Source organism: Dromiciops gliroides, chromosome 5, assembly GCF_019393635.1.
Source record: "Dromiciops gliroides isolate mDroGli1 chromosome 5, mDroGli1.pri, whole genome shotgun sequence".
In the NCBI taxonomy this organism is placed as follows: Eukaryota; Metazoa; Chordata; class Mammalia; order Microbiotheria; family Microbiotheriidae; genus Dromiciops; species Dromiciops gliroides.
Window position 1 is genome coordinate 210,067,089 of NC_057865.1, and position 26,950 is coordinate 210,094,038.

Genomic DNA, 26,950 nt, shown 5'->3' on the forward strand with positions numbered 1-26,950 from the left:
CAACCTGATCTTAGAATCTTTATATGTTTCTGTAGCTTCATTGATATTTTATTAAATATTTATTTTTGCATTGATATATATTAGGAATTGATCTATACCTTTATTTCTCTGCTTTGTTTCTCCTGAGTTTAGGTATCAAAATCATAAGTATTCTATGATAAGAATATCATAGATTGAATTTGGTAGAATCCCTTCTTTTTCTATTTTTACAAACAGTTTATATAATATTAGAATTTATTGTTCTTTTAATGCTTGATAAAATTTACTTATAATATCATTTGGTACTGAGGTTTCTTCCCACCCTTTGGGAATTCCTTTATGGCTTATTCAATTTCTTTTTCCTTGATTGTATTAATTTAAATTATCTATTTCTTGTATTGTTAACCTGGGTATTTTATATTTTTGTAAAAATCCACCCATTTCATTTATCTATCAGTTTGTTAGCATATGATTGGTATGTATAAGACCTGTTTATTCCTTTATACTCTGTACTTTTGATATAGCTATCCATGAAGTTCTAAGTTGGATGGCTACAACTAGGATTCACTTGCTAGCAAATACCTGGCCCTATTTTCAATACTTACCACAGTGCCTAGCAAACAGTAGATGCTTAATAAATAAATATTTATTGACTGCCTAGCACCTAGCACAACACCTTATATACATGTGTATTAAAAAAATGTGTTGAACAAAAAATAAACTTAGATACTTTAAAACAAAGGGGGGTTTTTGTTGGGTTTTTTGTTGGTTTTGTTTTTGCAGGGCAATGAGGGTTAAGTGACTTGCCCAGGGTCACACAGCTAGTGTCAAGTGTCTGAGGCCAGATTTGAACTCAGGTCCTCCTGAATCCAGGGCTGGTGCTTTATCCACTACACCACCCAGCTGCCCCAAAACAAAGTTTTTAAAAATGTTGCTTCTTTATAACATGCTTTTAGGTATGACATCTTTCCACTTTTATTTAATGACTTCCATGAGAAAAAACTTATAGGTTTCAGAGGTTCGCATCAAAATGTGTTCTATAGTTTGCTTAGTCAAGATGACCTTCACCTTTACTTGAAAAATCAGCCCCTCTATGAAAAAATATTCTTTCCTTAAGTCTTGGAAGAGCTTTTTTTTTTGTTTTTTGGCGGGGCAATGGGGGTTAAGTGACTTGCCCAGGGTCACACAGCTAGTAAGTGTCAAGTGTCTGAGGCTGGATTTGAATTCAGGTACTCCTGAATCCAGGACCAGCACTTTAACCATTGCACCATCTAGCTACCCTCCTTAAGTCTTTATGACACATTTGTAAGTTTAATGAATAATTAACCATGTACAGACATTTAATATATACTTAACTCCATTTTTCTTAAAATACACACACATATATACACACACACTGAACAACATAAGTTATATGAGCTAAACGAATGTATATGTAAAAGGCCTTACTAGGATCAATGTCATTAGCCAATATCTTCGATGCCCCACTCATTTTAGCAGCAATGGCTGTTGCTCCACATCCACTCCCAATATCTAGTAAAGATCTTCCCCTGACAATGTTGGGATTATCCAAGAGGTACCTACATAAAAGACAAACTCAGTGGTGAGATGTGCAGGTATACTAGTCATGAGATAGAAGATCAAGGAGGTCAAGGATTTTGGCAGAAGACAGAATGATCTGGCTCTGGAAGGTTGGAGCCTGACTAGGAGCAAGCTATTAAGTCTTGCCAAGCTGGTTGGGAAAGAAAGGGAACTAAGATGGGACTGAAGAGTTCTTCAGCTAGTTTTTTGTTTTGATTTTTTTTTTTTTGGTGGGGCAATGAGGGTTAAGTGACTTGCCCAGGGTCACACAGCTAGTGTCAAGTGACTGAGGCCCGATTTGAACTCAGGTCTTCCTAAATCCAGGGTCAGTGCTTTATCCACTGCTCAACCTTGCTGCCCTGGTTCAGCTAGTTCTGCTGAAAAGTTTTTTGCTGCTGTTAAAAGTAATGAGTGAAATTTATTTATAGATTTAGTCATTTTAAAAAATTATTTATTTTTAGAATTTAAAAAAAATGGAGTTCCAAATTCTTTCCCTTCCACTAGCCCCTAACCCATCCACTGAGAGGAAAAACTACATATAAATTATATATGAGAAATCATGCAAAACATATTTCCATATTGGCTATGTTGTAAAAAGAAGTCAGAAAAAAAAAAGAAAGCGACAAAGTTCTATTTCAATTTACTTATTTTTGTGGGGGCAATGAGGGTTAAGTGACTTGCCAAGGGTCACACAGCTATTAAGTGTCAAATGTCTGAGGTTGGATTTGAACTCATGGGTCCTCCTGAATCCATGGTTGGTGCTTTATCCACTGTGCCACCTATCTGCCCTGTTATATTTCAATTTGCCTGGAGTTCAACAATTCTCTCTCTAGATGTTGATAGAATTTTTCATTGTGGGTCTTTTGGAATTGTCTTGGATCACTGTATTGATCAGAGTAGCTAAGTTTTTCAGTTGATCATTGTTATTACTTGTTATTATATTGTTATTATTGTTGTTATTATACTGCTGCTACTATGTAAAATGATCTCCTGGTTTTCGTCAATTTTGTTGTTATTGTTCAGTCACTTCAATCATGTCTGATTCGTGATGACCCCAATTTAGGGTTTTCTTGGCTACTGGAGTGGTTTGTAGCTAAAAAGCTATACTTTACATCAATCAAAAGTCTTCCCAAGTTTTTCTGAAGCCATTCCCCTTGTCATTTCTTATAGAACAATAGTATTCCATCACAATTATATACCACAACCTGTTCAGCCATTCCCCCATCAATGGGCGTCCCTCAATTTCTAATTCTTTGCCACCACAAAGAGTGACACATAGGTCTTTTTCCTTTTTCTTTGATCTCTTTGAGATATATACCTAGTAGTGGTATTGCTGGGTCGAAGAATATGCAGTTTTATAGCTCTTTGGACATAGTTCCAAATCGTTCTCCAGAATTGTTTGATGATTTCACAATTCCACCAACTGTGCATTACAGTCCCTATTTTACTAAATTCCTTCCAACATTTATCATTTTTCTTTTCTGTCATCTTAGCCAATATAATAGGTATAAGGTAGTACCTCAGAGTTGTTTTGTTTTTGTTTTTGTTTTTTTTAGTGAGGCAATTGGGGTTAAGTGAGTTGCCCAGGGTCACACAGCTAGTAAGTGTTAAGTGTCTGAGGCCGGATTTGAACTCAGGTACTCCTGACTCCAGGGCCAGTGCTCTATCCACTGCACCACCTAGCTACCCCCTCAGAGTTGTTTTAATTTGCATTTCTCTAATCAATAGTGATTTAGAGCGTTTTTATATGACTATAAACAGCTTTGATTTCTTCATCTGAAAAATGCCTGTTCATATAATTTGACAATTGATCAACTGGAGAATGGCTCTTATTTTTATAAAGTTTGACTCAGTCCTCTATATATTTGAGAAATGAAGCCTTTTCAGAGAAAACTTGATATAAAAATTTTTGTATTCATTGTTAATAATACCTTTTAGTAAAATTTCATTTCCCTTATTATCTCTTTTAATTAGGTCTATTTTTGCTTTTGTTTTGTCTGAGATCTTAATTGCTATCCCTGCCTTTTTTACCTCAGCTGAAGCACAATCAATTCTGCTCCAGCCCCTTATTTTTTTTACCATATAAATATTTTATTTTATTATTTTCCAGTTACATTTAGAAAGTTTTCAACATTTGTTTTTGGTTTGGTTTGGTTTGGTTTGGTTTTGGGTTTTTTGCAGGGCAATGAGGGTTAAGTGACTTGCCCAGGGTCACACAGCTAATAAGTGTCAAGTGTCTGAGGCTGGATTTGAACTCAGGTCCTCCTGAATCCAGGGCTGGTGCTTTATCCACTGCGCCACCTAGCTGCCCCTCCCAACATTTGTTTTTATAAGATTTCTAGTTTCAAATTTTTCTCCCTCCCTCCCTTCCCTCCCCCCCTTCCCCAAGACAGCAAGTAAATCTGATATAGGTTATATATGTACAATCACATTAAACATATTTCTGCATTAGTCATGTTATGAGAGAAGAATCGGAGCAAAAAGGAAAAACCTCAAAAAAGAAAAACTACAGCGCCAAAAACAAAAGAAATAGTATGGTTTGATCTGCATCCATATTCCACAGTTCTTTTTTTTTTTTCCTGGATTTGGAGAGCATTTTCCATCATGAGTCCTTTGGAACTATCATGGACCATTGTATTGCTGAGAAGAATCAAGTCTATGACAGTTGATCAACACACAATGTTGTTGATACTGTGTACAATGTTCTCCTGGTTTTGCTCATCTCACTCATCATCAGTTCATGCAAGTCCTTCCAGGTTTCTCTGAAATTCACCTGCTTGTTTCTTACAGCACAATAGAATTCCATTACATTCATAATGCCACAACTTGTTCAGCCAACCCCTCAATTTCTAATTCCTTGCCACCACAAAAAAGAGCAACTATAAATATTTTTGTACATGTGGGTCCTTTTCCCTTTTTTATGATCTCTTTGAGAAAAAACCCTAATAGTGGTATTGCTGGGTCAAAAGGTATGCAAAGCTTTATAGCCCTTTGGGCATAGTTCCAAACTGCTCTCCAGAATGGCTGGATCAGTTCACAGCTCCACCAACAATGCATGTGTTCCAATTTTTCCACAGCTTCTCCAACATTTATTATTTCTTTTTTTTTTGTCATATTAGCCAATCTGATAAGTGTGAGGTGGTACCTCAGAGTTGTTTTAATTTGCATCTCTCTAATCAGTAGTGATTTAGAGCATTTTTTCATATGGCAATAGATAGCTTTGATTTCTTCATCAGAAAACTGTTCATATGCTCTAGCCCTTTATTTTAACTGTTTGTCTTTGTTTTAAATGTGTCCCTTATAAACAATATATTATTAGAGTCTGATTTCTAATCCATTCTGCTATCTACTTACATTTTATGGGTGAATTCATAATTCAAAGTGATGATTACTAACTGTGTATTTCCCTCCATCCTATTTTCTTCTTTTTATCTTTCTCTTTTTACTATCTCCCTCTCCAAAAGTCTGGTTAGGTTCTGACCATTGCCTACCTTAATCTGCTCTCTCTTTTATCACTCCCTCCCATATCTTTCTCTTATCTCCCTCTCTGCCTACTTCCCTGTTGGGTCAGATAGATTTCTGTACCTAACTCTCTGTATGTGTATGTGTGTGTATTCTTTTTTTGAACCTATTCCAATTAGAGTGAGGTTCAAGTATTGCCATTCATACCCCCACTTTTTTCTCCACTGTAAATGCTCTTCCTTGCATGTCCCTTTTATGTAAGATAATTTCCCCTATTTTTCCTCTCCCTTCCTCATTCTTCCAGTGCATCTTTCTCACCCAGACATATTTTCTGAGATCATTCCAACATCTCAACATAATCAACTCCCTCTGTCTATATATACTCCTTCTAACTACCCTAATCTAATAATGATAACATTCTTAGGAGTTATGTGTATCATTTTCCCATAAAGGAATATAGTTTATCTTTTTTTAGTCCCTTATGATTTCCCACTCATGTTTACCTTTTTCTGTTTCTTTTGAATCTTGTGTTTGGATATCATACTTTCTATTCGGCTCTGGTCTTCTCACCAGGAATGTTTGAAAGCCCTCTATTAAGTATCTACCACCCCCAAAGAAATCAGTTTTGCTGGGTAGATTATTCTTGGTTGTAATTCCAGCTTCTCTGCTTTTCCAGAATATCAATTCCAAGCCCTCCAATCCTTTAACATGGAAGATGCCAAATCTTGTGTGATCCTGACTGTGGTTCCATATTTGAATTGCTTCTTCCCGTTTGCTTGCAATATTTTCTTCTTGACCTAGGAGCTCTGGAATTTGGCTATAATATTCCTGGGAGTTTTTATTTTGGAATCTCTTTCAGGAGGTAATCAGTGGATTCTTTCAATTTCCATTTCGCTCTCTGGAGCTAAGATATTAGGGCAGTTTTCTTTTATAATTTCTTTAAATGTAATGTCTAGGCTCTATTTATGATTATGGATTTCAGGCAGTCCAATAATTCTTAAATTATCTCTCTTAGATCTATTTTCCAAATCAGTTGTTTTTCTGATGAGATATTTCATATTTTCTTCTCTTTTTCCTTTTTTCCCCTTTATTATTTCTTGATGTTTCAATTCCAATTCCAATTGCCCTTTTCTAATTTTTAAAAATTTATTTTTTTCAGTGAGCTACTGTATTTTTTTCCATTTGGCCAAGTCTGCTTTTTAAGGAGTTCTTTTATTCAGTGAATTTGTGTGCCTCTTCTACCATTTGTGTAGTTCTGGCTTTTAAGGCATTATTTTCTTTAGTACTATTTGGCACCTCTTTTACCAAGCAGCTAATTCTCTTTTCATAATTTTCTTGCATCACATTTCTTTTCCCAATTTTTCCTCTACTATTCTTATCTATTTCTTTAACTCTTTCCGGAATCCTCATTGGACTTATGTCCAGTTATCATTTTTTCCTTTGAGGCTTTGCTTGTGGCTATTTTCATGTGGCTATCTTCTTCTGAGTTTGTTTCTGGGTCTTCCCTGACACCATCGTAGCTTTTTATGGTCAAGTTCTTTTTTGTTGTCGTTGTTAGCTTGTTTTTCTAACCTATTCCTGTCCCAAACTTCAAGCTTTTTCTCACTGCTGTTTTCAGAGGTAGTTCAGGGGTCTGCAAGTTTCTCATGCTTCCAAGGTGGAATTCCTGGGGAATGGTGTGCACACTTCTCTCCTAGTTTTGCACTCTGGTCTTTACCTAAGAAGGGCCCCTGTTCCCATGTAGCTACAAGTGATCGTGCTCCTCTATGCCCTTAAAATGTGACCAGGTTCCCTGTTCCTCCACTAATGCTCCTGCCCTGGAACTTCAACCAGGGCCTCTGCTCCCTTGTGATGAACCAGAAGCACTTCTCTCCACCCTGGAACTGTGACCCAGAGCTTCATATAGGCAATGGAGTTGCCAAATAGTGCTAGGTCCTGTGCCCAGTGTGAGCTCATATCCCTTGTAATCTCTTCCTGACCAGGTGTTTAATACCCTAACCTATCTAGGATGAGAGCTTCCAAGAGCTATTATTGCTGCTGCTGCTGCTGCTGCTGCTGCTGCTGCTGCTGCTGTAGCAGCTGCCTCCAAGGTCCACCACTAGTGTTGCAGCTGTGTGTGCTCCAGGCTGGGCCCCAACCTGGTGTCAAAGACTTCTTCTACAGACCTTCTAAGTTGTCTTGGGCTGGAATTTTTGTTGGTTATGCTTCTCCAGAATTCAATTTCAAATTTTATTTTAAAGTTGTTTGGAAAATTCAGTCTGATTGTTACCTCTACTCTGTTATGTTGCCTCTACCTCTGCTGATGTTTTGAAGGAAACTAGGTATTTTATTTCACAGACTGAGGTGAGTTTATTAATACATTGTGTCCATTTACATATAGAATGTGCTACATTCTTTTGGGTTTTTTTTCAAATTTTATAGGTAAGATCTATTATAATGACCAAAGAATCAGGATAGAACCATAGATAAGTTGATTACAATGGGTTATTACCTACATTGAACAAATAACTGGCTTTAATGGAAACCAATTAAAATGTTGACATTTTTATAGTCATGTCATAATAATGGCTGATATTTCTCTAGCACTTTGAAGTTTGCAAAGCACTCGGCATACTTTACCACATTTGAGCTTCACAAAAAAAACTCCAAAGAATTTACTGAGGCTCAGCAAACTGAGGTGACTTGTCCATAGGTAGGTAGAACTAGAGCAAAGGAAGATCTTGAGCCCAGTTCTTCCTCACTCCAAGTCTAGCATTCTATCCACTATAACACACTGCCTCACATGTGGAAAAAATAACAGGATTTATAGTGACAGCCTGACAATGTCAAAACTTGGGTCAATAACTTGGGTAGTTGTTCAATTCTAACAGATTAAAAAACACTGTGTTTGTATTTACTTGCTTCAATACTTTAAGAATCAATGGTGGGGAGCAGCTAGATGGCGCAGTAGATAGAGCATCGGCCCTGGATTCAGGAGTACCTGAGTTCAAATCCGGCCTCAGACACTTGACACTTACTAGCTGTGTGACCCTGGGCAAGTCACTTAACCCTCACTGCCCCGCCCCCCCCAAAATGGTACTGGATTTAGCCTAAGTAAAATTAGAATGAATTAGAGATACTAGTGTATGACAATTAATGTTATAGTAGGCTCACATTCAGGAAGAGAGATCTGGATATTTGAATGGTTTGAAAGGATGAAAGCCTAGAATGTAGAACTGGGGATTGTGAATTTCTATTCAAATCCATTACACTCAGGATCAAAACGAGTCAGCTTCTTTTTCCTCCCAATTCAACAAGCATTTGTTAAATACTAAAAGGAACTAAGTATTACAAAGTCAAAAATTAAAATGACCTAGGTTCAGACCACTCTGCCTTTCTGACCTGCAGCCTCCCTTTGGGAAAAATAGGGACAATCCATCAATTTCATCATGACCTGGAAGAACTTGGATTATTCAGCTGGCCAAGACTTATTCATGTCTCTGTTCACAAGCATAAATTCTGTACATAAGCAGGGTATTATGTGTGAATATATCCAATGAGAGATGTAACAATTAACAATTATTGTGGGTTATATTGCTATGAAACTCTGATTGATGTTAGGGGAGAAATTGCAGTCAGATATCACAGAAGTGAGGAGCTATAAGGCATATGGATTCCTGTGTGACCACAGGATGTTCACTCAGGATATACTGATGCAATTCTTGGCTTTGCCCAAGCCATATGGACAATAAAGTTTGCTAATAAAATCAGGTAGACCAATAATTTTCAAATTATCTCTCCTGCACCTATTTTCCAGGTCAGCAGTTTTCCCCAGAAGGTATTTCACATTGCCCTCTATTTTTTTATTCATTTGGATTTGCTTTATTGTGTCTTGGTTTCTCATAAAGTCACTGGCTTCCATTTGTTCAATCCTAATTCTTAGGCAATTATTTTCATCAGAAAGCTTTTGTACCTCCTTTTCCATTTGGCCAATTTGACTTTTCAAGCTGTTGACTTTTTTCTCATGTCTTTCCTGCATCACCCTCATTTCTCTTTCCATTTTTCCTCTACCTCTCTAACTTTATCTTCAAAGTCCTTTTTGAGCACCTCTATGGCCTGAGACCAATTCATATTTTTCTTGGAAGCTTTAGCTATAGGGGCCCTGATGTTGACATCTTCCTCTGAGGGTGCCCCTTGATCTTCCTTGATACTGAAGAAACTTTCTATGATCCTCACCTTTCTCTGTTGGCTCATCTTGCCTTTCTTTTACTTGACTTTTAGCTCCTTCAAGTGGGGCACTGTTTCCAGGCCGCAGTATCCCAAGCTTAAGAAGTCCCAGGTGGTACGATTTAAGGAAGATCAGGTTCTTCACTCGCCCGGCCTGTTCCCTGGTCCTTAGATTACCCCAGACCAATTTGCTAATCAACCAGTTTTATGTGTTGTGGTTGTTAGCTCCGAGGAGCCTGTGCCCCTCCCCAACTTGGGCCACTGCTACTCAAACCTACCTCCTGGTTCTCAGTGGGGATGTAAAATCCAAGTTCTGCCTTAGCACCAGCACAGACCCCTGTAGTCTCCCCCCTGCCCAGGGCTCAGCCCACTCACCAGACTGTGAGTTTAGTTCCAGAAGACACTGGTGCTTCAGCTGATTCAGAGGCTCTGGGGGTCTGCTTCTCTGGTGAGGCCTTCCTGGGACTGGATCTGTGTCAGGGTGACTGTGGGGTTGGGCTCAACTCCTGTATCAGCACAGAAGCTCCCTCCTTCTGACCTTCCAAGTTGTTCTTGGTTTAGAAGATGATTTCAGCACATTCTTCTGTGAGTTTTGCTGCTCTGCTAATAAAATCAGAAGCTCAATCCAAAGGCCACAATTACAAAGGAAGAGAATTCTGTGACTAGCAAATGGGTGTGGGTAATTTAAAAAAAAAATAACCCCATGGCCAATTCTTTGCTGATGTTGTTTTCCTTCTTTTTCATAGAGGACCAATGATATCACAGGGTATGTCTTGACTTGCATGTGAATTGAATTTAAATGAAGCAGCACTGCACAGTCATCAATCTCATTCTCTTTTCCAGAGTCATCAAAGTCTAGAGGCAAGTCAAAAGTCAAGATGACTGACTGGTGATGGCCTGGGATGAAGCAGATGACCCTGGCTTCTTTGATGTCGGACCAAGCTCTAAGCACTCCACAGTGCCTGCTTCATCTGCCTTCATAGCCACTGGAACAAACTGTTCTCATCTGCCCATTTTGCTGGGGGATGTCTTCACATGCTTGGGGGGCCCTCCCCCTAACTCATTGATGGATGTGAGGCCTATCAGTTTATCTGTCAGAACAGTTTTACTGGGCTGTGGCCATGGTGTATGCTACAGCTTCTTGGAATCACAGGTGAGAGTTGGGTGACAGGTGGATGAGTAGCCCTGAAATGACCTGCTTAAGGTAACAAGGTTGGTTAAGAAATGTGAACTTAAATTTAATGGGAGGGAGCAGCTAGGTGGTACAGTGGATAAAGCACCAACCCTGGATTCAGTAGGACCTGAGTTCAAATCCAGCCTCAGACACTTGACACTTGCTACCTGTGTGACCCAGGTCAAGTCACTTAACCCTCACTGCCCCTCAAAAAAAATTAATGGGAAATCACTGACAATTATATCCCTTTGTAGCAGATTTATAGGGTCCTATGGCACCTTGTGCTAAGTTCTATGTAGTTAAGTACCTGGTTAGAGCTTGGCCTCCTGGCCAGTAGATTGCCCAGTAGGGATCACTGTAGGGCCATAAGTCAGCTCTTTCCCACCAAAACCTGCATTGAGGTGTCAAAAGTCGCAGCTGGATTTCAGGAGTGAGGTTTCCACTGTTGGTCACTTCAGTGTTCTGCTCCAGAAAAGTCTGTATTTCTGGGCCCAAAATGTTTCTGAAAGTTCTATAGAGAGAGTGTCTCCAAAAAGAGGCCCAGTTGCTACTTCTCAAAACCTTCAGAAAAACACCCTGAAAGCTGCAGGTAGGCAGTGGAAATGATGTCCATCCTCTGTACAATGCCATTAGCTCTTTATTCCTGAAAGATATTTCAAGTATTAATAAAGGGTCACTGATTTATAACACAGCATGATGGCATAGCTACATTTGGCCCTATGTTTGACTCACTAATTAGCCTCAATTGGAATTGCAATTATCTCTAAAAGTGCAAGTTAAAGAAGTTAGACAGCAGCAACTACAAGTATTACAAGTACTACAAGTATTATGATAATATTATTCAATAAGGACAGGGTTAAAGTACATGATATTACTGGGCCCTCTGTTCATTTCTATATGTGTTTTAATATAAAAGTACTCTAGCCATCATCCCCCATCCCCAAGAAAGCCAACTTCAGGTAAAGTTTACAGATGTCCCTTAACTTAAGGAAGTTTAGTATTCTAAAATAGAATTTTTTTAATGAATTCTGGAAAATTAGAGAGGAAAAGTAATTACAGTGAAAAGAGTACTGAATTTGATGCCAAAAAATAGGTTTGAGTTCCAGCACTGCCATTTCCTGGCTATAAGACTCTGCACAAGCCACTTAACATCCTGAGCCTCAGTTTTTTTCAACTGTAAAATTAGAAAATAATAATACTTAAATATATCTACCTCACTGGGTGATTGTAAGCATATCAAGTAAGATAAAGTCTATAAGGAGAATTAAGATGGCAAGCAGGATAAGTGAATGAGAGATTTTGTCTAAGCCCAGCTCCCCTTCAATTACCTAAAAACATTAAGAAATGCACAAAAAACAAAGTGAAAAAACAATAAAAGCAGAATGGTTAAGAAATCCAATGGGGGGCAGCTAGGTGGTGCAATGGATAGAGCACTGGCCCTGGATTCAGAAGGACCTGAGTTCAAATCCAACCTCAGACACTTAACACTTACTAGCTGTGTGACCCTGGGCAAGTCACTTAACCTCAATTGCCTCACCAAAAAAAAAAAAAGAAAAGAAAAGAAAAAGAAAAAGAAATCCAATAAAAAAACTACTTGGGATATAAACCTAGTAGTGGTATTGCTGAATCAAAATTTTATAGCCCTTTGGGCAGTTCCAAATTGTTCTTCAGAATGTTTGGATCAGTTCACAACTCCACCAGGAGTTTTGCACTCTATTCTAAAATGCCAGAGAGGGTCCTGGATATTCACTGCTCTGAAGCTCAAAGACACAGGAATCCTGGTGACTGAGGTCAAGATCAAGGAGGGTTGATCATCCAACTCAAAAGATCAGTGGCAGGGAGAAGCCTGAACATAGCACCAAACTCCAATTCAGGATCTAAGACTGGAGAGATGCACAGGCAGAAAGGAAGATATAAACCACCATAAAAAAATATAGGGGCAGCTAGGTGGCACAGTAGATAAAGCACTGGCCCTGTATTCAGGAGGATCTGAATTCAAATCCGGGATCAGACACTTGACATTTACTAGCTGTGTGACCCTGGGCAAGTCACAACCCCCACTGCCCTGCAGAAACAAAACAAACAAACAAAAATATATATAATAGATATGAAGATGCTAAAAAATTCAGGGTAGGAGAAAAGGACTCTATATAACTGCCAGAAGAGATTCAAAAAGAAATGTTTTTTTCTGTAAAAGTTATGAATATCTAAAAATAAAATAAGAAATTTTTTTTAAAAATTTAAGTGCTCTGAAGGAAAGAATGATGAAAAATAAACAGCTTAGAAAAGAAAGTGGTAAATTTTAACCAAGCAATGTATTCCATGAAAATAAGAATAAAATAAACAAAAATCAGTGACTCCATGAGAAGGCATGAAAACTTAAAATAAAAACAAAAAATTAAAAAATAGAAGAAAATGTAGTAAAACTGTTATATAGTAGGAGGCTTCCACTAGTCGAGGACGACCACGGATCAGTGCCTTAAAGAGCCACAGGCCACAGTGTGGCTGTGCAGTCCAATACAGGAGCCGAAGCTCCTGCCACAACGAGGACATTGGAAAACTGTGCTCTCTGTTGCCCGTCAGTTCCTGCGTCTCATTCATTTTTCTTCCTCCCCAGCTTGAAGGCCCATCTCAGCTTCGTGCAAGCTGCTCCTAAATACTAAACTCCATCGGGTGCGATCCTTGGCCATCTCCTCCCAGCTGCCGATGTCTATTCCCAGAGCCCTCAAGTCTTGCTTGTATATATCTCTGTAACAAAGCTGGGGGCATTCAGCAGGTCTTTGGCCTGAGGCTACTCACCATAGAGTAGGTATTTAGGAATGCGCCTGTCTTGCATGCCGTGCACATGACCAAGGTGGCTCAGCCGTCTTTGTTTCAGTAGTGTGTAGATGCTTGGAAGTTGCTCACATTGGAGCACTTCTGTGTTGGTGATCCTATCTGACCAAGATATGTCAAGGATGCACCCAAGGCAGCGCATGTGGAAGCTTCTTCTCTTGTCTAGTATACATAATCCATGTTTCGCTACCTTTGGCCTAACCATTAATATTAAAAAGACGAAAGTCATGTGTCGGAGTGCTATGTCACCTCCACTGATACACACCAGTAGCCAATTCTCGTATCTTGGCTCTATTGTCAGTAACAATTTGTCACTTGATTCTGAGATCAGTCAGAGGATTGGGAAAGCTACTTCAACCATGGCTAAGCTTGCCAAGCATGTCTGGGCAAACAGTAAACTGACAAGATAAACCAAATTTGCTATCTATAGAGCATGCATCCTGAGTACCTTACTGTATGGCAGCAAAACATGGACTACATATACTAGACAAGAAAACTGTTATATAAGAAAAGAAAAACTGACCTATAAAACAGGTCAAGGAAAGAGCATTTGAAAATCATTAGATTCCCTAAAAACTGTATTAAAAACAGCTGAACATTATATTTTACTAAATCATAAATGAAAGTGTCCAGATATGTTAGAAAGAGAGCAAAGCAAAGATACAAAAGATTCACTGATCATTTTCTCAAAGAAATACCAAAATGAAAACTCCTAGGAATATCCTAGCCAAAATTCCTAACTTCCATGTTAAAGAAATAATACTACAAACAGCTGAAAAGAAGGCAATGAACATGGAAATATATTTTGCATGACTGCACATGTATAATCTATATCAAACTTGCTTGCCTTCTCCAGGAAGGGGAAGCAAAGGGAGGGAGAAAGAGAAGTTGAAACTCAAAAATTTTTTAAATGAATGTTAAAAGTTATGTTTACATGTAAATAAGAAAAAATATTTTTAAAAAATAAAGTAAATTATATCCCAAAGATGTCCCCAAAAAGAGAAAAAGACCTATTGTGCAAAAATATTTATAGCAGCTCTTTTTGTGGTGGCTAAGAATTGGAAATCAAAGGAATGCCCATCAATTGGGGAGAATGGATAAAGAAGCTGTGGTATATGATGGTGATGGAATATTATTGTGCTATAAGAAACAACAAGCAGGATGATATCAGAAAGGCCTATTCCTCTCCAGAGTTATAGTAAGGTGATAGACTCAGGTATAGAAAGAGAAATTAATTTTTGTATATGGTTATTGTGTGAATTATTTATTTTGACAATGCTTATTTGATATGAGGATTTCTTTTTTTTTCTTCCTCTCTGTAATTGGGGTTGTTGTTTGTCCTTCATGCCATCAAGAGGTGATGTCATGACTTGCAGTGAAGTGGATTTAAGTGAAGGAGAGCTGTATAGTCAACAGCATCACTCCTCCAGAGCCATCTTGATCCAGTGGCAAGATTTACATTAGGATAACTGGAGGTGGCCCGGGATATTTGAGGCAATTAGGGTTAAGTGACTTGCCCAGGGTCACACAGCTAGTAATTGTCAAGTGACTGAGGCCACATTTGAACTCATGTCCTCCTGACTCCAGAGCCAGTACTCTATCCACTGCACCACCTACCTATAACCATATAATATTAGAGGAAGAGGAGTGCCACTGAAACATCTTAAAAGTATGAAGAAGATAGAAGATAGGAAGGAAGCACAGGGAAACAGGAAATTTAAATATATTATATACTTTTTAAAAAGCAAGTGAAATGGAAAAAGATTCATGGTTTCATGTGCCATCTTCTTTTTGTATTACACATTGTGTGTGGAAATGCTCTTTTTATTTCTGGTTTTAAGTTCAGAATATTATTTTTTAAATTTCAAAACAAAAAGAAGAAAAAGAAAATAACTCTTCACAGGATAATCCCTTCAGAAAAACCTGAGAAGAGATTGAAAAGATGAGTGTTGGGGAAGCTAAGTGGTACAGTGGATAGAGCACTGGCCCTGGATTCAGGAGTACCTGAGTTCAAATCCAGCTTCAGACACTTGACACTTACTAGCTTTGTGACCCTGGGCAAGTCACTTAACCCCAATTGCCTCACCAAAAAAAAAAAAAGATGAGTATTGATTTTCTCTTTCTTTAAAAAGAAAAAAAAAATATACTTTAAGGATCATAACTTTGAATGTCATTAGGATGAACTCACATATTAAGCAGAAAAAGTTGTTAAAATGGATTAGAAAGCAAAATCAACAATCTGCTGTATACGAAGACACAGTATTTATGTATAATTCATGAAGAATTATAATGAAATACTGGAAACATTAAGCGTGCAGTAGTTAAATCAAAAAAAGTAGGAGAGAGGATCACATTTCAAACAAGGCAACAGGAAAATTATATCAAATCAAGAGACATATAAAGGGAAACAAAACTGAATTTAAAGGAAAAGTAAAATCAATTGCAAAATACCAATTTCATTAGTCTTTTAGACTTAAATCTAAAATAGGGCTCTGGCTTGAGTATAGACCCTATGTAATTACAACAAACCTCCTTTCAGTGGACCTTGGTTTACACAGGCCTTTCCTTTATTCAGCTTCTGGGAAGAAAGGAGAAATGACCCTTCTCCTCGCCAACACAAACTCCTCTACATGCACAAGTGCTCCCATTTCATCCCATTTTCTACAGCAGATTGTCCCCTCTATCATTATTGTTTAGCTTATTGTCAATGTCTTCCTAAACTGCTTCCTTACTACCTACAAACATGCCCATGTTTTTTCCCATCCTTAAAAAACCCGACTTGGTCTTTCTATCCCAGTAATCAATAGCTCTACTTCCTTTTTCTACTTTCTTTTCAACTTTCTGTGGTATGGCTTCCAACCTTATCAATCAACTGAAACTCTCCAAACTGCTCTCTCCAAAGTTGCCAAGTAATCTCTTAATTGACAAATCAAATGACGACTTCTCAATCCTTATCCTTCTAGACTTCTTGGCAGCCTTTGAGACTGTCAATAAGTCTCATCTCCTCAGTACTCTTTCTTCTCTCTGGGTTTTTAGTAACACTCCTCTATCCTAGTTCTCTTCATACCTGCCTAACTGACTTCTTTTCAGTCTCCTTTGCTGAATCTTCATCAAGGTCATGCTTCCTAATGAGGAGAGTCACCTAAGGCTCTGTCCTGGGACCTCTTCTTCCTTACTCATCTTGTTTCACTTAGTGAGCTCATTAGCTCCCACGGATTAATTCTCTATGTGTATTATTCTATTTATCTAGATAAAGAAAAGACTATATTATCTATACTATCTATATATATGTAGACATATCTATAACTTTTCTCCTGACCTCTAGTCTCTCATCTCCAACTGGCTAGACATCTAAAATTGTATGTCTTGTAGATATTTTAACCTCAACAAGTCCAAACTGAACTTATCTTTTCCCCTGTACTCTCCCATCTTTTTCTCTATTGTGATTGTTGTTTGTCCTTCATTCTCAAAGAAGACCATGACATCAGGAGGTGATGTAATGAGTTGCAATGAACTGGATTTAAGTGAGGGAGGGCTGTGCAAAGTCACCAGCTTCACTCTCTCTTCCAGAGCCATCTGGGTCCAGTGGCAAGATATGCATTAGGACAACTGGAGATGGCCTCGGATGTTTGAGGTAATTGGGGTTAAGTAACTTGCCCAGAGTCACACAGCTAGTAAATATCAAGTGTCAAAGGCTAGATTAGAATTCACATCCTCCTGACTCTTATCCAGTGCTCTATCCACTGCACCACTTAGCCACCCCTAACTTCCCTGGTATTGTTACAGACACCACCATCCTCCCAGTCACTCAGAATGTCTCACAACTTAGGTGTCATCCTTGATGCCTTACTTTCTATCAAACCCATATCCAACCTGTTGACAAGTCCTGTTGAGTATATACTGCCTTAAAAAAATATATCTCTTAACAACCACCTTCTGTCCTTAGACATTGCCATGACTTTGATGCAGGGCCTCATTCCCTCACACATGGACTATTCCAAAAGTCTGCTGTTTGTTGTTTCAATCTCAAGTATCTTCCAATTAGGTGTCAAATTTATCTCCCTAAAGCAAAAGTCTGACTGTTACCCCTGCAGCCCCTATTCAATCAGCTCCAGTGGCTTCCTATTGTCTACAGGATCAAATGTAAAATCCTCTATTTAGTTTTTAAAGTCCTTCATAATCTGGCACCTTCCTACCTTTCCAGGTTTCTTACACCTTCCTTGCTTCCATTTTCCTGCTTCCTTGATGTTATTCATACAAGACATTAAATCTCCCTACACTAGACATTTTCATTGGTTGTCCTCCAAGCCAAGAATTCTCTCCCCCCCCCCCACCTCCAATCTTTGCCTCCTGGCTTCCTTTAGGTGCCAGCTAAAACCCTTCTGCAAGAAGCTGGTTTTTGGGTTTCTTTAAATCACCCTTAATGCTAGTGCTTTCATTCTAAGATTATCTCCAATTTATCCTATATACATCTTGTTTGTGCACAGTAGTCTATATGTTGCCTTATCCATTTAGACTGTGAGCTCCCTAAAAACCAGGTGTTGTCATCTTCTTCATACTCCCCAGGCTTAGCACAAAGCTTGATAAATAGTAGAACCTTAATAAATGCTGACCTAATATGACTTGACTATATAAATTGTACTTATTTATCTGTGTACACATCATTACTCAGCTTGGCCCTTCCCCTCACCTCCATCACCTTCCAGTCCAATGTAAGCTCATATGTCTTCTGTTTTATCTTTGTATTTGCATTACCTAAGCATAGTGCCTAGAACACAATAATTACTCAAAAAATACTCATTTAGTTGAACTGAACTGACACTGTAATTTAAGGTTACTTCTAACAAAAAGAAAGAAAAAAGACCTAGATAAGTGTGTGGGACAATTATGGATTTGAGTCAGATTAAACTCTGAGGATGGAGTCTGAAAGATACCTAGCCCCCCCAGAATAGCTAGCCTCTCGATTTGCCTAAAAGTTAATTGCTTGTCAAATTCTCACTGTCTCCTTTAAGTTTTATTGTTGAGATAATGGACTTGGGACAGTTCTGTAAACTTTGGGGATGGGGTCTGGGAGATATCCAGTCCCCCATTAAGTTTTATTACTTGTCACAGTTCTACCAATTAGCACTATTTACTTTACTTCTGCTTAGTTCCCACATGCCAGCTACACCTTAGTTTATGGCCTGTAATAAAAAACTCCTCTCTCACATGTCAGAATCCCAGTCCCTGTCATGATTAATTGCAGTCAGATAAGGGAGTGATTTCTGCCTCCCTCTTTCTTTGACATTCCTCAGACTTGTACCCCTTCCCCTTCTCCCCTTTGTTCTTGGACATGTCTCCATACATGGATCACGAGCTGGGTACACACTTTGGGTGAGACAGGATTGGATGTTAGATTGTGAGCTCATCTACCCTAGGTGTATGTGGGGACAGTCCTTTTCAAGATTACTATAAAAACCTAGAGGATTGGGCATATCTTTGCAAGACTTCAATGTGTAATTGAGTTTTGCCCATCCTAATGAGGGTGTAATAAATCTGTCTCTGCTTGACCTGGTGGTCTCCTCGAGTTATTTGGGTAAACTGAGGCAGTTTGTCCCAAACAATAAGCAAAAATAGTCATAGCTGCATTATTTGTGAGAGGGGGAGAGAAATCTGGGAACAAAATCATTGTGCCCAATGATTAGGGAATGACTGAAAAAAATTATGTAATATGAATGCAACATATAACTATAGAACTATAGAAAGACATAGAAAATTATTTTGGTGAAGAAAAAAAGATGCAAAAGAATAATATAAACCATAAAAAAGTGTTTCTTACATAAAAATAATACACAATGTACAATATACAACAATGTAAATAAAGTCCCCATTGAAAGTCAACAAAAATATGGTCAAGATATGCTACCGAAGACAATCAAGCTGGCAATAAGTGCTTATTAGGTCCTGTGCCAAGTGCTAGGAATAAGAATACATTCAGGGGCAGCTAGGTGGTGCAGTGGATAGAGCACCAGCTCTGGATTCAGGAGGACCTGAGTTCAAATCCGGCCTCAGACACTTAACACTTACTAGCTGTGTGGCCCTGGGCAAGTCACTTAACCCCAATTGCCTCACCAAAAAAAGAATACATTCAAAAGGAAAAATTGTCCCTGCCCTCAAGAAGCTTATATTCTCGTGGAGAAAGACAACATATAAAAGGCAACTCTCTAATGGGAGATGAGGGCTGGCAATGAGAAGGATATTCCAAGGTGAGAAGGTCTCAGACACTGAAAGAAGTAATATGGTGAGAAGGCAGCTAAGTCATGGTAATAAAGTCCATAGATGCAGAAGCACAGGTTGGAGGGAATAAAGCATGGCTGGCCAGGGTCCATCCTCAAAATGGAGACCCTAAAAGGAATTCAATGGGAGAAGAGGACCAAGGATATTCCAGGTGAAAAAGGAGCTGAATCATGGTGACTAAACCCATAGAGTCAGAAGCATAATCAGGAAACAAATTAAGTTAAAGGATACATTTTTCCTTTCTGTTAACAATAGAGAGTGTTGTGGGGGAGGGCAAGAGAAGCATATTTTATAAAAGGGGGAAATTTCGGTGCTTTTTTTTGGCAAGAATCTGTGTCAAAACAAAATGTGTCAATACATTTTTTTAGAAGTTGTATTTGAAAGCTAGTTGTTGGGGGCAGGTAGGTGGCACAGTGGATAAAGCACAGGCCCTGGATTCAAGAGGACCTTAGTTCAAATTAGGCCTCATAAACTTGACAGTTACTAGCTGTGTGACCCTGGGCAAGTCACTGTAACGATTGGAATGATGCCACCTGCTGGAGACTTACTGTAGAAGAGTTCCACCCATGAAGCGAAGGTCTTTGAGGGCAAGACCAGGAGTCTTTTCTTTGGCGTCAGGAAGTGACGCGGGCTAGTGGGAGGAGGGAAGAAGAGACTGGCACTCGCTCTGGGGCTCTCTTTCCTCTGGACTCTGGTGGAGAGTGGAGCTAGAAATGTGCTCTCCCTTTAATAGATAGGAATCTAGGCCTTTTCTCTCTCTTTACCAAATTCTTATTCTCCTTAATAAATGCTTAAAAGTCTAACTCTTGCTAAAGCTTATAATTTATTGGCGACCACTCATTAGATATTTTAGACAGTTTAGCTAGAATTTTAGCCCTAAACATCACTTAACCCTCACTGCCCTGCAAAAAAATAAAAAAGAAATAAAAGAAAGCTGGTTGTTGTTGAGTCTTTTCAGTCATGTCTCACTCTCAATGACCCCATTTTGGGGTTTTCTTGGCAAAGATATGTGGTTTGTCATATCCTTCTACAGCTCATTTTACAGATGAGGAAACTGAGGCAAAAAGGTTAAGTGACTTGCTCAGTTACACAGCCTAGTGTCGGAGACTAGATTTGAACTCAGGTACTCTTGACTCTAGAGCCAGTGCTCTATCCACTGTACCACCTAGTTGCCTAGAAAACTGGAGAAGAGTATTTTAAAAATATTTTTGAACCACATAGTACTGCATAAATGTTGTGATAAATGATTATTAATAACCAATATCCTGGGGAGATTCAGAGGCTCTCCCCTTCTTCTAAATTCCTCATTTTAACAAGTGCCTTTTTCCTGAAGGACATTACTGAATGAGATTGCATCTTCTCATTTTGGTTAGACCTCACCCAACAATGCAAGGAATTTAATTTAGGGTGGGGAAGCTCACTATGTTCTACTCAAGCTGGGTTGGAGACAGATTCTTTTGTCTAGCTAGTCAGAGTCACACAGCTAGTAAATATCAAGTGTCAAAAGCCTGGATTAGAACTCACATCCTCCTGACTCCTATCCAGTGCTCTATCCACAGCACCACTTAGCCACTCCTAACTTCCCTGTTATTGTTGCATCCTCCCAGTCACTCAGAATGTCTCACAACTTAGGTGTCATCTTTCTCTCATACCCAAATCCAACCTGTTGACAAGTCCTGTTGAGTATATACTGCCTTAAAAAATCTCTCTTAACGACCATTTTATAATTATAAATCTGGGAGACTAGGAGGTTGGTGGTACCTTCAATAGAAATAAGGAAAGTGTGGGAAAACAGAGTTTTGAGGAAAAGGAATTTTAGTTTTATACATGTTAAATTTGAGATGTCTCTGGGACATCTGGGCTGAAATATCCAAGAGGCAATTGGTGATATGGGACTGAAATTTAAGGCAGAGATAGTGGCTGGACATCTGCATAGAGATAAGATTGTGAGGTTCTCAAGGACCCTTAGCCTAGTGTCTCATTTATGGTAATTCTAGACATTATCTTAATAATCATTTAATACTTATTGTTGATTGATTGGCCTCCCCATAATCATCCTGTGGGGTGATCAGTATAAATAGGATTACTCCTGTTTTGCAGCTGAAGAAACTAAAACGCACGAAGGTGAAAGTAACCGTCACCCCTCCCCCCTCCTCCGCACCACGCAATTACATAAGGCATTGTCCGCTGCTCTGCTGAAACTTGACTTTTCTCAAATGACCTGGGTTTAAATTTAAAACGAGGTGGAACCAATTCGCGGGGTCCTGTGGCAATAAAAAGAACCGCCTCCTCCTCTTCCCTTTCCTGGAAGGGAAGGGGAAGAGGGGGCCGGAGGGAGAAGGCCCGCCTGGCCGGTGGCTCGGTCGCCACATTCTCCCTTCTCTCAGAGTAGAGCGGTCCGTTGTGCGGTTTTTCTTCTCGCCTTACCTTGCTCACAAATCGTGACCTCATGCTAAGCTGGACTCTTCCTTCCCCCCCCTCCCCCCCCACCCCCGGCCGGGACAACCGCTAGGCCGGGACCACTTCCGCTTACGGACTGCGAGCTCATGCTTCCTCATTCTTAAAGGGACAATGTCATCGAGCTCATGGCTTCTTAAACTTTTTCCACTCGTGACCCCTTTTCCCCGAGAAATTTTTAGGCGACGCCAGGGATATAGTATATAAAATAGGCATACATAATCTTTGACTGTTGCCAAATTTTTTCGCGACCTCCACATTCAGTTGCACAACCCCATAGGTTTAAGAAGCTTTGGTCTAACTCGAGCTCGGGCTCCAGTGACTTCCAAGAACTGTAATAGCTCGTGTGAATCAGGGCTCCAGGACTGGGAGAGTATGTCCCTCAAAGCGAGTTTATGATATAGATGTAGAATGTCATACATCTAACAGAAAAGTACATTGAGATAGGTAATTCAGAGCGACGAAAGGATTAGGACCCTGTCATTCAAACGTCTATTTTCACTATACCACTGTGCCTCTCAAACTGAAGGAACAATCAGTGAAAAAAACTTTTTTTTTCCCTTTAGGTTTCATTGCAACATCAATCGCAATAAATGCATTGGTATTGGGACTTCTCTAAAATTGCCTCTAGCTCAAAATTTGTGACATAATATTAAGACCCTGTAAAAGGAGAAAGGAAGGGGCAGGTTACGATAGTTGTGCCGCTGAAATATTTTTTTAATGTATAGGAGGGAACCAAAGGAAGTTCAAAAGGAAGAACAGACAAATAGATAAGATTTGTAAATTGGAACCCCGGGCTCAAAGGCAATTTGCTTAAGATTTTCCTTGGCGTTCCATCAGGCAGAGTTGAGGGGAAGCTTGACTGAGGAGAGATTTTGGTCTTAAGGATGCAGCTTTAGGAAAGAAGACACAAAGTTCCAGATACTCTTCTGGGAGAGCTTCCTGAAGGGATGATTCTCCAATCTAGTTATCCAACCCTAATTTCTCTACTGACCACTAGTTTTATATCTCTAACTGCCTATTTTACATCTTGAACCTTAGTCTTCATAGACATCTTAAATTCAACATTTCCAAAACTGAATTCATTATCTTTGCCCCTAAATACTTTCCCCTTCCAAACTTCCCTGTTATTGTCGACTATCTCAGAGCACACTCTGTCACTCAGGTTGCAAACCATATCAGCTCCATACTTAAACTCCAGGATCAAATAAAAAGAATACTCTATTTTGTATTCAAAGCTCTTCATAACCTAGCCCTATCTTTCCAGTCTTCTTACATGCCCTTCCCCCCATCCCCAGTACTTTTAAATTCAATGACACTGGACTCCTTACTGATGTGGGCTGGAATCTTAGGGTCAAATTTGACAAAATTTGTCAGAATTTTGGGACGATCGAGAGTTGTCCCAAAAGAATTACAAGACTCAGTGACTCAGTTTCCCAAGTTTTAATGCAATACTGTGGGTGACCACAGGGAGAGAACCAGAATATTGGAAAGGTATCTCTCAAATAAGGAAAGGAAAGACAGTTATATTTATAGTATAAATAAGTTGATTATCAGTCTCATTATAATAGTCTCCACCTTGGGGAGGTACAGGGAAGGGCCTGTCCTTCTCATTATAATATTCTCCACCTAGGGGTGTTACAAGGGAGGGCTTATCCTAATTTGGAATTCCTGGGGTCCTAAGCCAACCCCCAGGTGGGTACCTTTTTCAGTGGAGGTGTGTTTTGGGGGTTTACACGTCATAAGGTGAATCTGGGGACAAATTTGGCCTTTTCTGCGCATGTCTCTGTCTGATTCCCATGGCTAGTTTCAAAATATAATCATTTTTCATTAGAATTTCTATAGGTTGTCTTTTTCCTTTATTATTATTTTGACCTGACCCGTTCTGGTCCGTTATGGATGTTGATCACTATGGGTATGAGAACCTAACATGTTATCCATTAACTGGGATCTGACTCCCTTTTAGAGCTAATATCTGTATTAGAGCTTGGGTCTTAGGTTTTTCTATTAACCCTTTTTTGCTTCCTACATCACTTACTGTTCCATGAACAAAACATACCATTTTTCTGCTGAGGGCATTTTTTCTGGCTCTCTTCCATACCTGAAATATTCTCCCTCCTCATCTTCACCTCCTGGCTTCCTTGGCATCCTTTCTAATCTCAGCTAAAATTAACACCTTCTATAGAAGCCATTCCCAATTCTAATGTCTTTCTTCTGTTAATTATTTCCTACTTATCCTGTATATAGTCTGTTTTTACTGTAAAAAAACAGAAACTTGTCCCCCACAGAAAACAGTAACAGAGTGAAGCACAGTTATCTAGACAAGTACCATTTTATTTCTGCTAAGCAAGAAGGACATGCATGCATGGGGCCTCTCAAGAGAGATCCAGCATTAATTAAGGGAAAGGGATTTTTAAACAGCAAGGTCACAGTTTTAAGGGTTACAGTTAAGATTTATGGCCTTGTTTTTTTCCTGGTAAAGATGTTTGTACAATCAAGAATCTGCCCCTTGTGCTGATAATGACAAATACTTGGGTTCCTCATTCCATTCACAATCTAACAATTCAAGCCTCAAACATAAACAGTAAGACAAAGGCATGAGAAAGTCTATAGATAAGCTGATATGAACTCCAAAGGCTTCAGAGGGTCTGCTCTTAGTTACAGCAATGAATTGGCTTCATACAGTCCTCTGGTTACCTGGATAACTGGGGACTAAAGTAAATTAAAGTATCCTTTCCCCCCTATAGTATATATTTGGTGTCTCCCTCATTAGATTGTGAATTTCTCAAGGGCAAAGTTTATCTTTTGCTTTTCTCTGTGTTCCCTGAGAGGGGACACAGTGCCAGGTACATAGTAGTATTTTGGGGAGACTTGCAATGTGGATTGGGGGGTTAGCTCACCCAAAGAATTGGAGGCTCATCACAAATCTTGTAAAATAAAAAGAGATTTATTAGGAGAGAGAAATATGGCTGGGGAACAGATCACCTTGGTGACTGTCCCACTGGAGTAAGAGAAAACTGGTCTTTTGTAACTTTACAAAACAAAGAAAGGGGAGGGAATTACAAAGTAAGGGGAATGCAAATACTGAGGCTGGATAACTAAGAAGGGGGGGATCTTTGATAACCAGGTATCAGTAGGATATGCAGCATCCAACCATATCCTGCATATCCTCTGGCAGACCTTAGTACTGCTTATCAGTATACTGGAGTCATGTCCTGCCACACCTCGTACCTGAGGTAGGAGAGAGTTGCTTTCCCCTTTGTGTTAGGGGGTTGGGATCTTTAGGTTTCTTGGGGTCCCACTTTATTCCCATAACAGTAGGTGTTTAATAAATGCCTATTGACTGATCCACAGACTTGCCAGAATGCCATTTCAGAGGGAGAAACATACCCTCTGAGTGGGATGGGAAGTACACCCACCGACCCCTGTAATCGAGGAGAAAGGAGGCCAAAGCACTTATTTTATTTCTTTACAAAGAAAGGTGTACCACACTCACTGGGATAACCAGGAGGTGTGACACACCCCGAGATTAGGAAACCAAGCAGTTTTTATACTCTTTACAAACATCTATTTTAAGCAAAATGTGGTAATTAGGTTAATACTATATGTTCAGCAATAAATCTCTCTCCTGGGATGTTCAGCGATAAGTCTCTCTCCTGGGTCAGAGTGCCCCAACCTCAGGGGTTCAGTCATAGGTTATTTTGCAAAATTTCCTGTTTCAGCAACAATTTATCATGTCTATATAATGTCTCAGTGCAGACATTATATAGTGCAATTTTTAAGTTGATATGCCTATATTTAGAAAGGGGGATAGTAGCTTCCCGTTATTGCCTCTCTCTAGAGAAAAAATACACACAGAGAGAAATAGGGGGCTTTAAGGGGCTTTAAGACCTTAAGATCAGATCATTAGGCTGAAGGGGGGGGCACTTTCCATCTCAGTGGAGGGTCATATCCCTATATCTCTCTCACCTCTAACTAGGCAAAGAGGGATGGTCTGTTCTGAACATCAGTATGAGACACACTTACACGGACCTTAAGGAATCACATTGATGGTTTCTTTGTAGATGATTTGGTGTTGCATTATTGAATAGTCAATTAAGTTTGATTCCATACATTTGATGTAGTAGGGGGATGGATTTAATTGATCAAATTGATTGTGAGGCATCCCAGAGAATTACAAGACTCAGTGACTCAGTTTCCCAAATTTTATTAGAATACTTGGTGGCCACAGGGAGAACACTAAAATGTGTCTTAAATGGGGAAAGGAAAAATAATTATATTTATAGTGAGAAAAGTAGGTTATCTCCTCATTATCTTAGCCTCTTCCTTAAGGAAGTTCATGGGAAGTTCATTTCCTAATTTGGACTTCCTGAGGTCCTAAAATGTCATCCAAGGCAGGTACTTTTTTCCCTAGGGGTGTGTTTTGGGGTTTTAAACGTCATAAGGTGAACCTAAGGACCCATTTGGTTTTTTCTGCACATGTTCATAAAGACATGCTTAAACTTGTCAAACCCCAAGGGTCTCTCTGTTTATGATATTTATTTTAGGATCTGGTTTCTAGGTGTCCTGTCATCTAAGAATAGGCTTTTAATGGTTAATAGTCCTTGGTTTCCTTCCCTAAGCTTCTGTTGGTATTGTTGGTTGATACAGTTGATAAAAACTCAAACCTTAGTTTCTCTGTTAACCCTTTTAGCTTCTATTGATAACTCAAAAATGAGATTATCTATTAACCCCTTTTTAGCCTCCTCCATCACTCCCCCCTTTTCATATACCCCTGGAAAATGGATAATGGTCATTTCTTCTGTATCTGCTTCCTGTTGAGAGGAGGCAATGTAGGGGCTCATGGGGGTGGGGGGGGTCTATGAGCTGAGGGAGATCTAGGAGCAAGAGTAAAAGGCCTTCCTGGCATCCCCTAAACATTGTATGGAAGCTATAGGGAATGTCACAAATGAAGAAATGAAATTACAGATACAAGGCCCA

The 26,950-nt window shown here is 39.3% G+C and overlaps 1 protein-coding gene across 2 annotated transcripts in view; it reads right to left on the minus strand.

Annotated features, from left to right (window-relative positions):
* The window catches only part of ETFBKMT (electron transfer flavoprotein subunit beta lysine methyltransferase), a 29,514-nt gene extending 7,518 nt beyond the window's left edge, over positions 1-21,996 (minus strand). Inside the window, exons 1-3 of one of the 2 annotated variants that reach the window (XM_043967292.1) lie at positions 21,941-21,996; positions 10,710-11,045; positions 1,429-1,559 (exon numbers count right to left, since the gene is read on the minus strand). In XM_043967292.1, the coding sequence (XP_043823227.1) occupies positions 1,429-1,559; positions 10,710-11,032 (454 nt within the window). In that variant the 5' untranslated portion in view covers positions 11,033-11,045; positions 21,941-21,996. Of the gene's footprint in view, positions 1-1,428; positions 1,560-9,603; positions 9,659-10,709; positions 11,046-21,940 lie in introns of those variants that run through there. The other variant, XM_043967293.1, reaches the window with a different exon arrangement.
* Between the last annotated feature and the right edge of the window lie 4,954 nt (positions 21,997-26,950).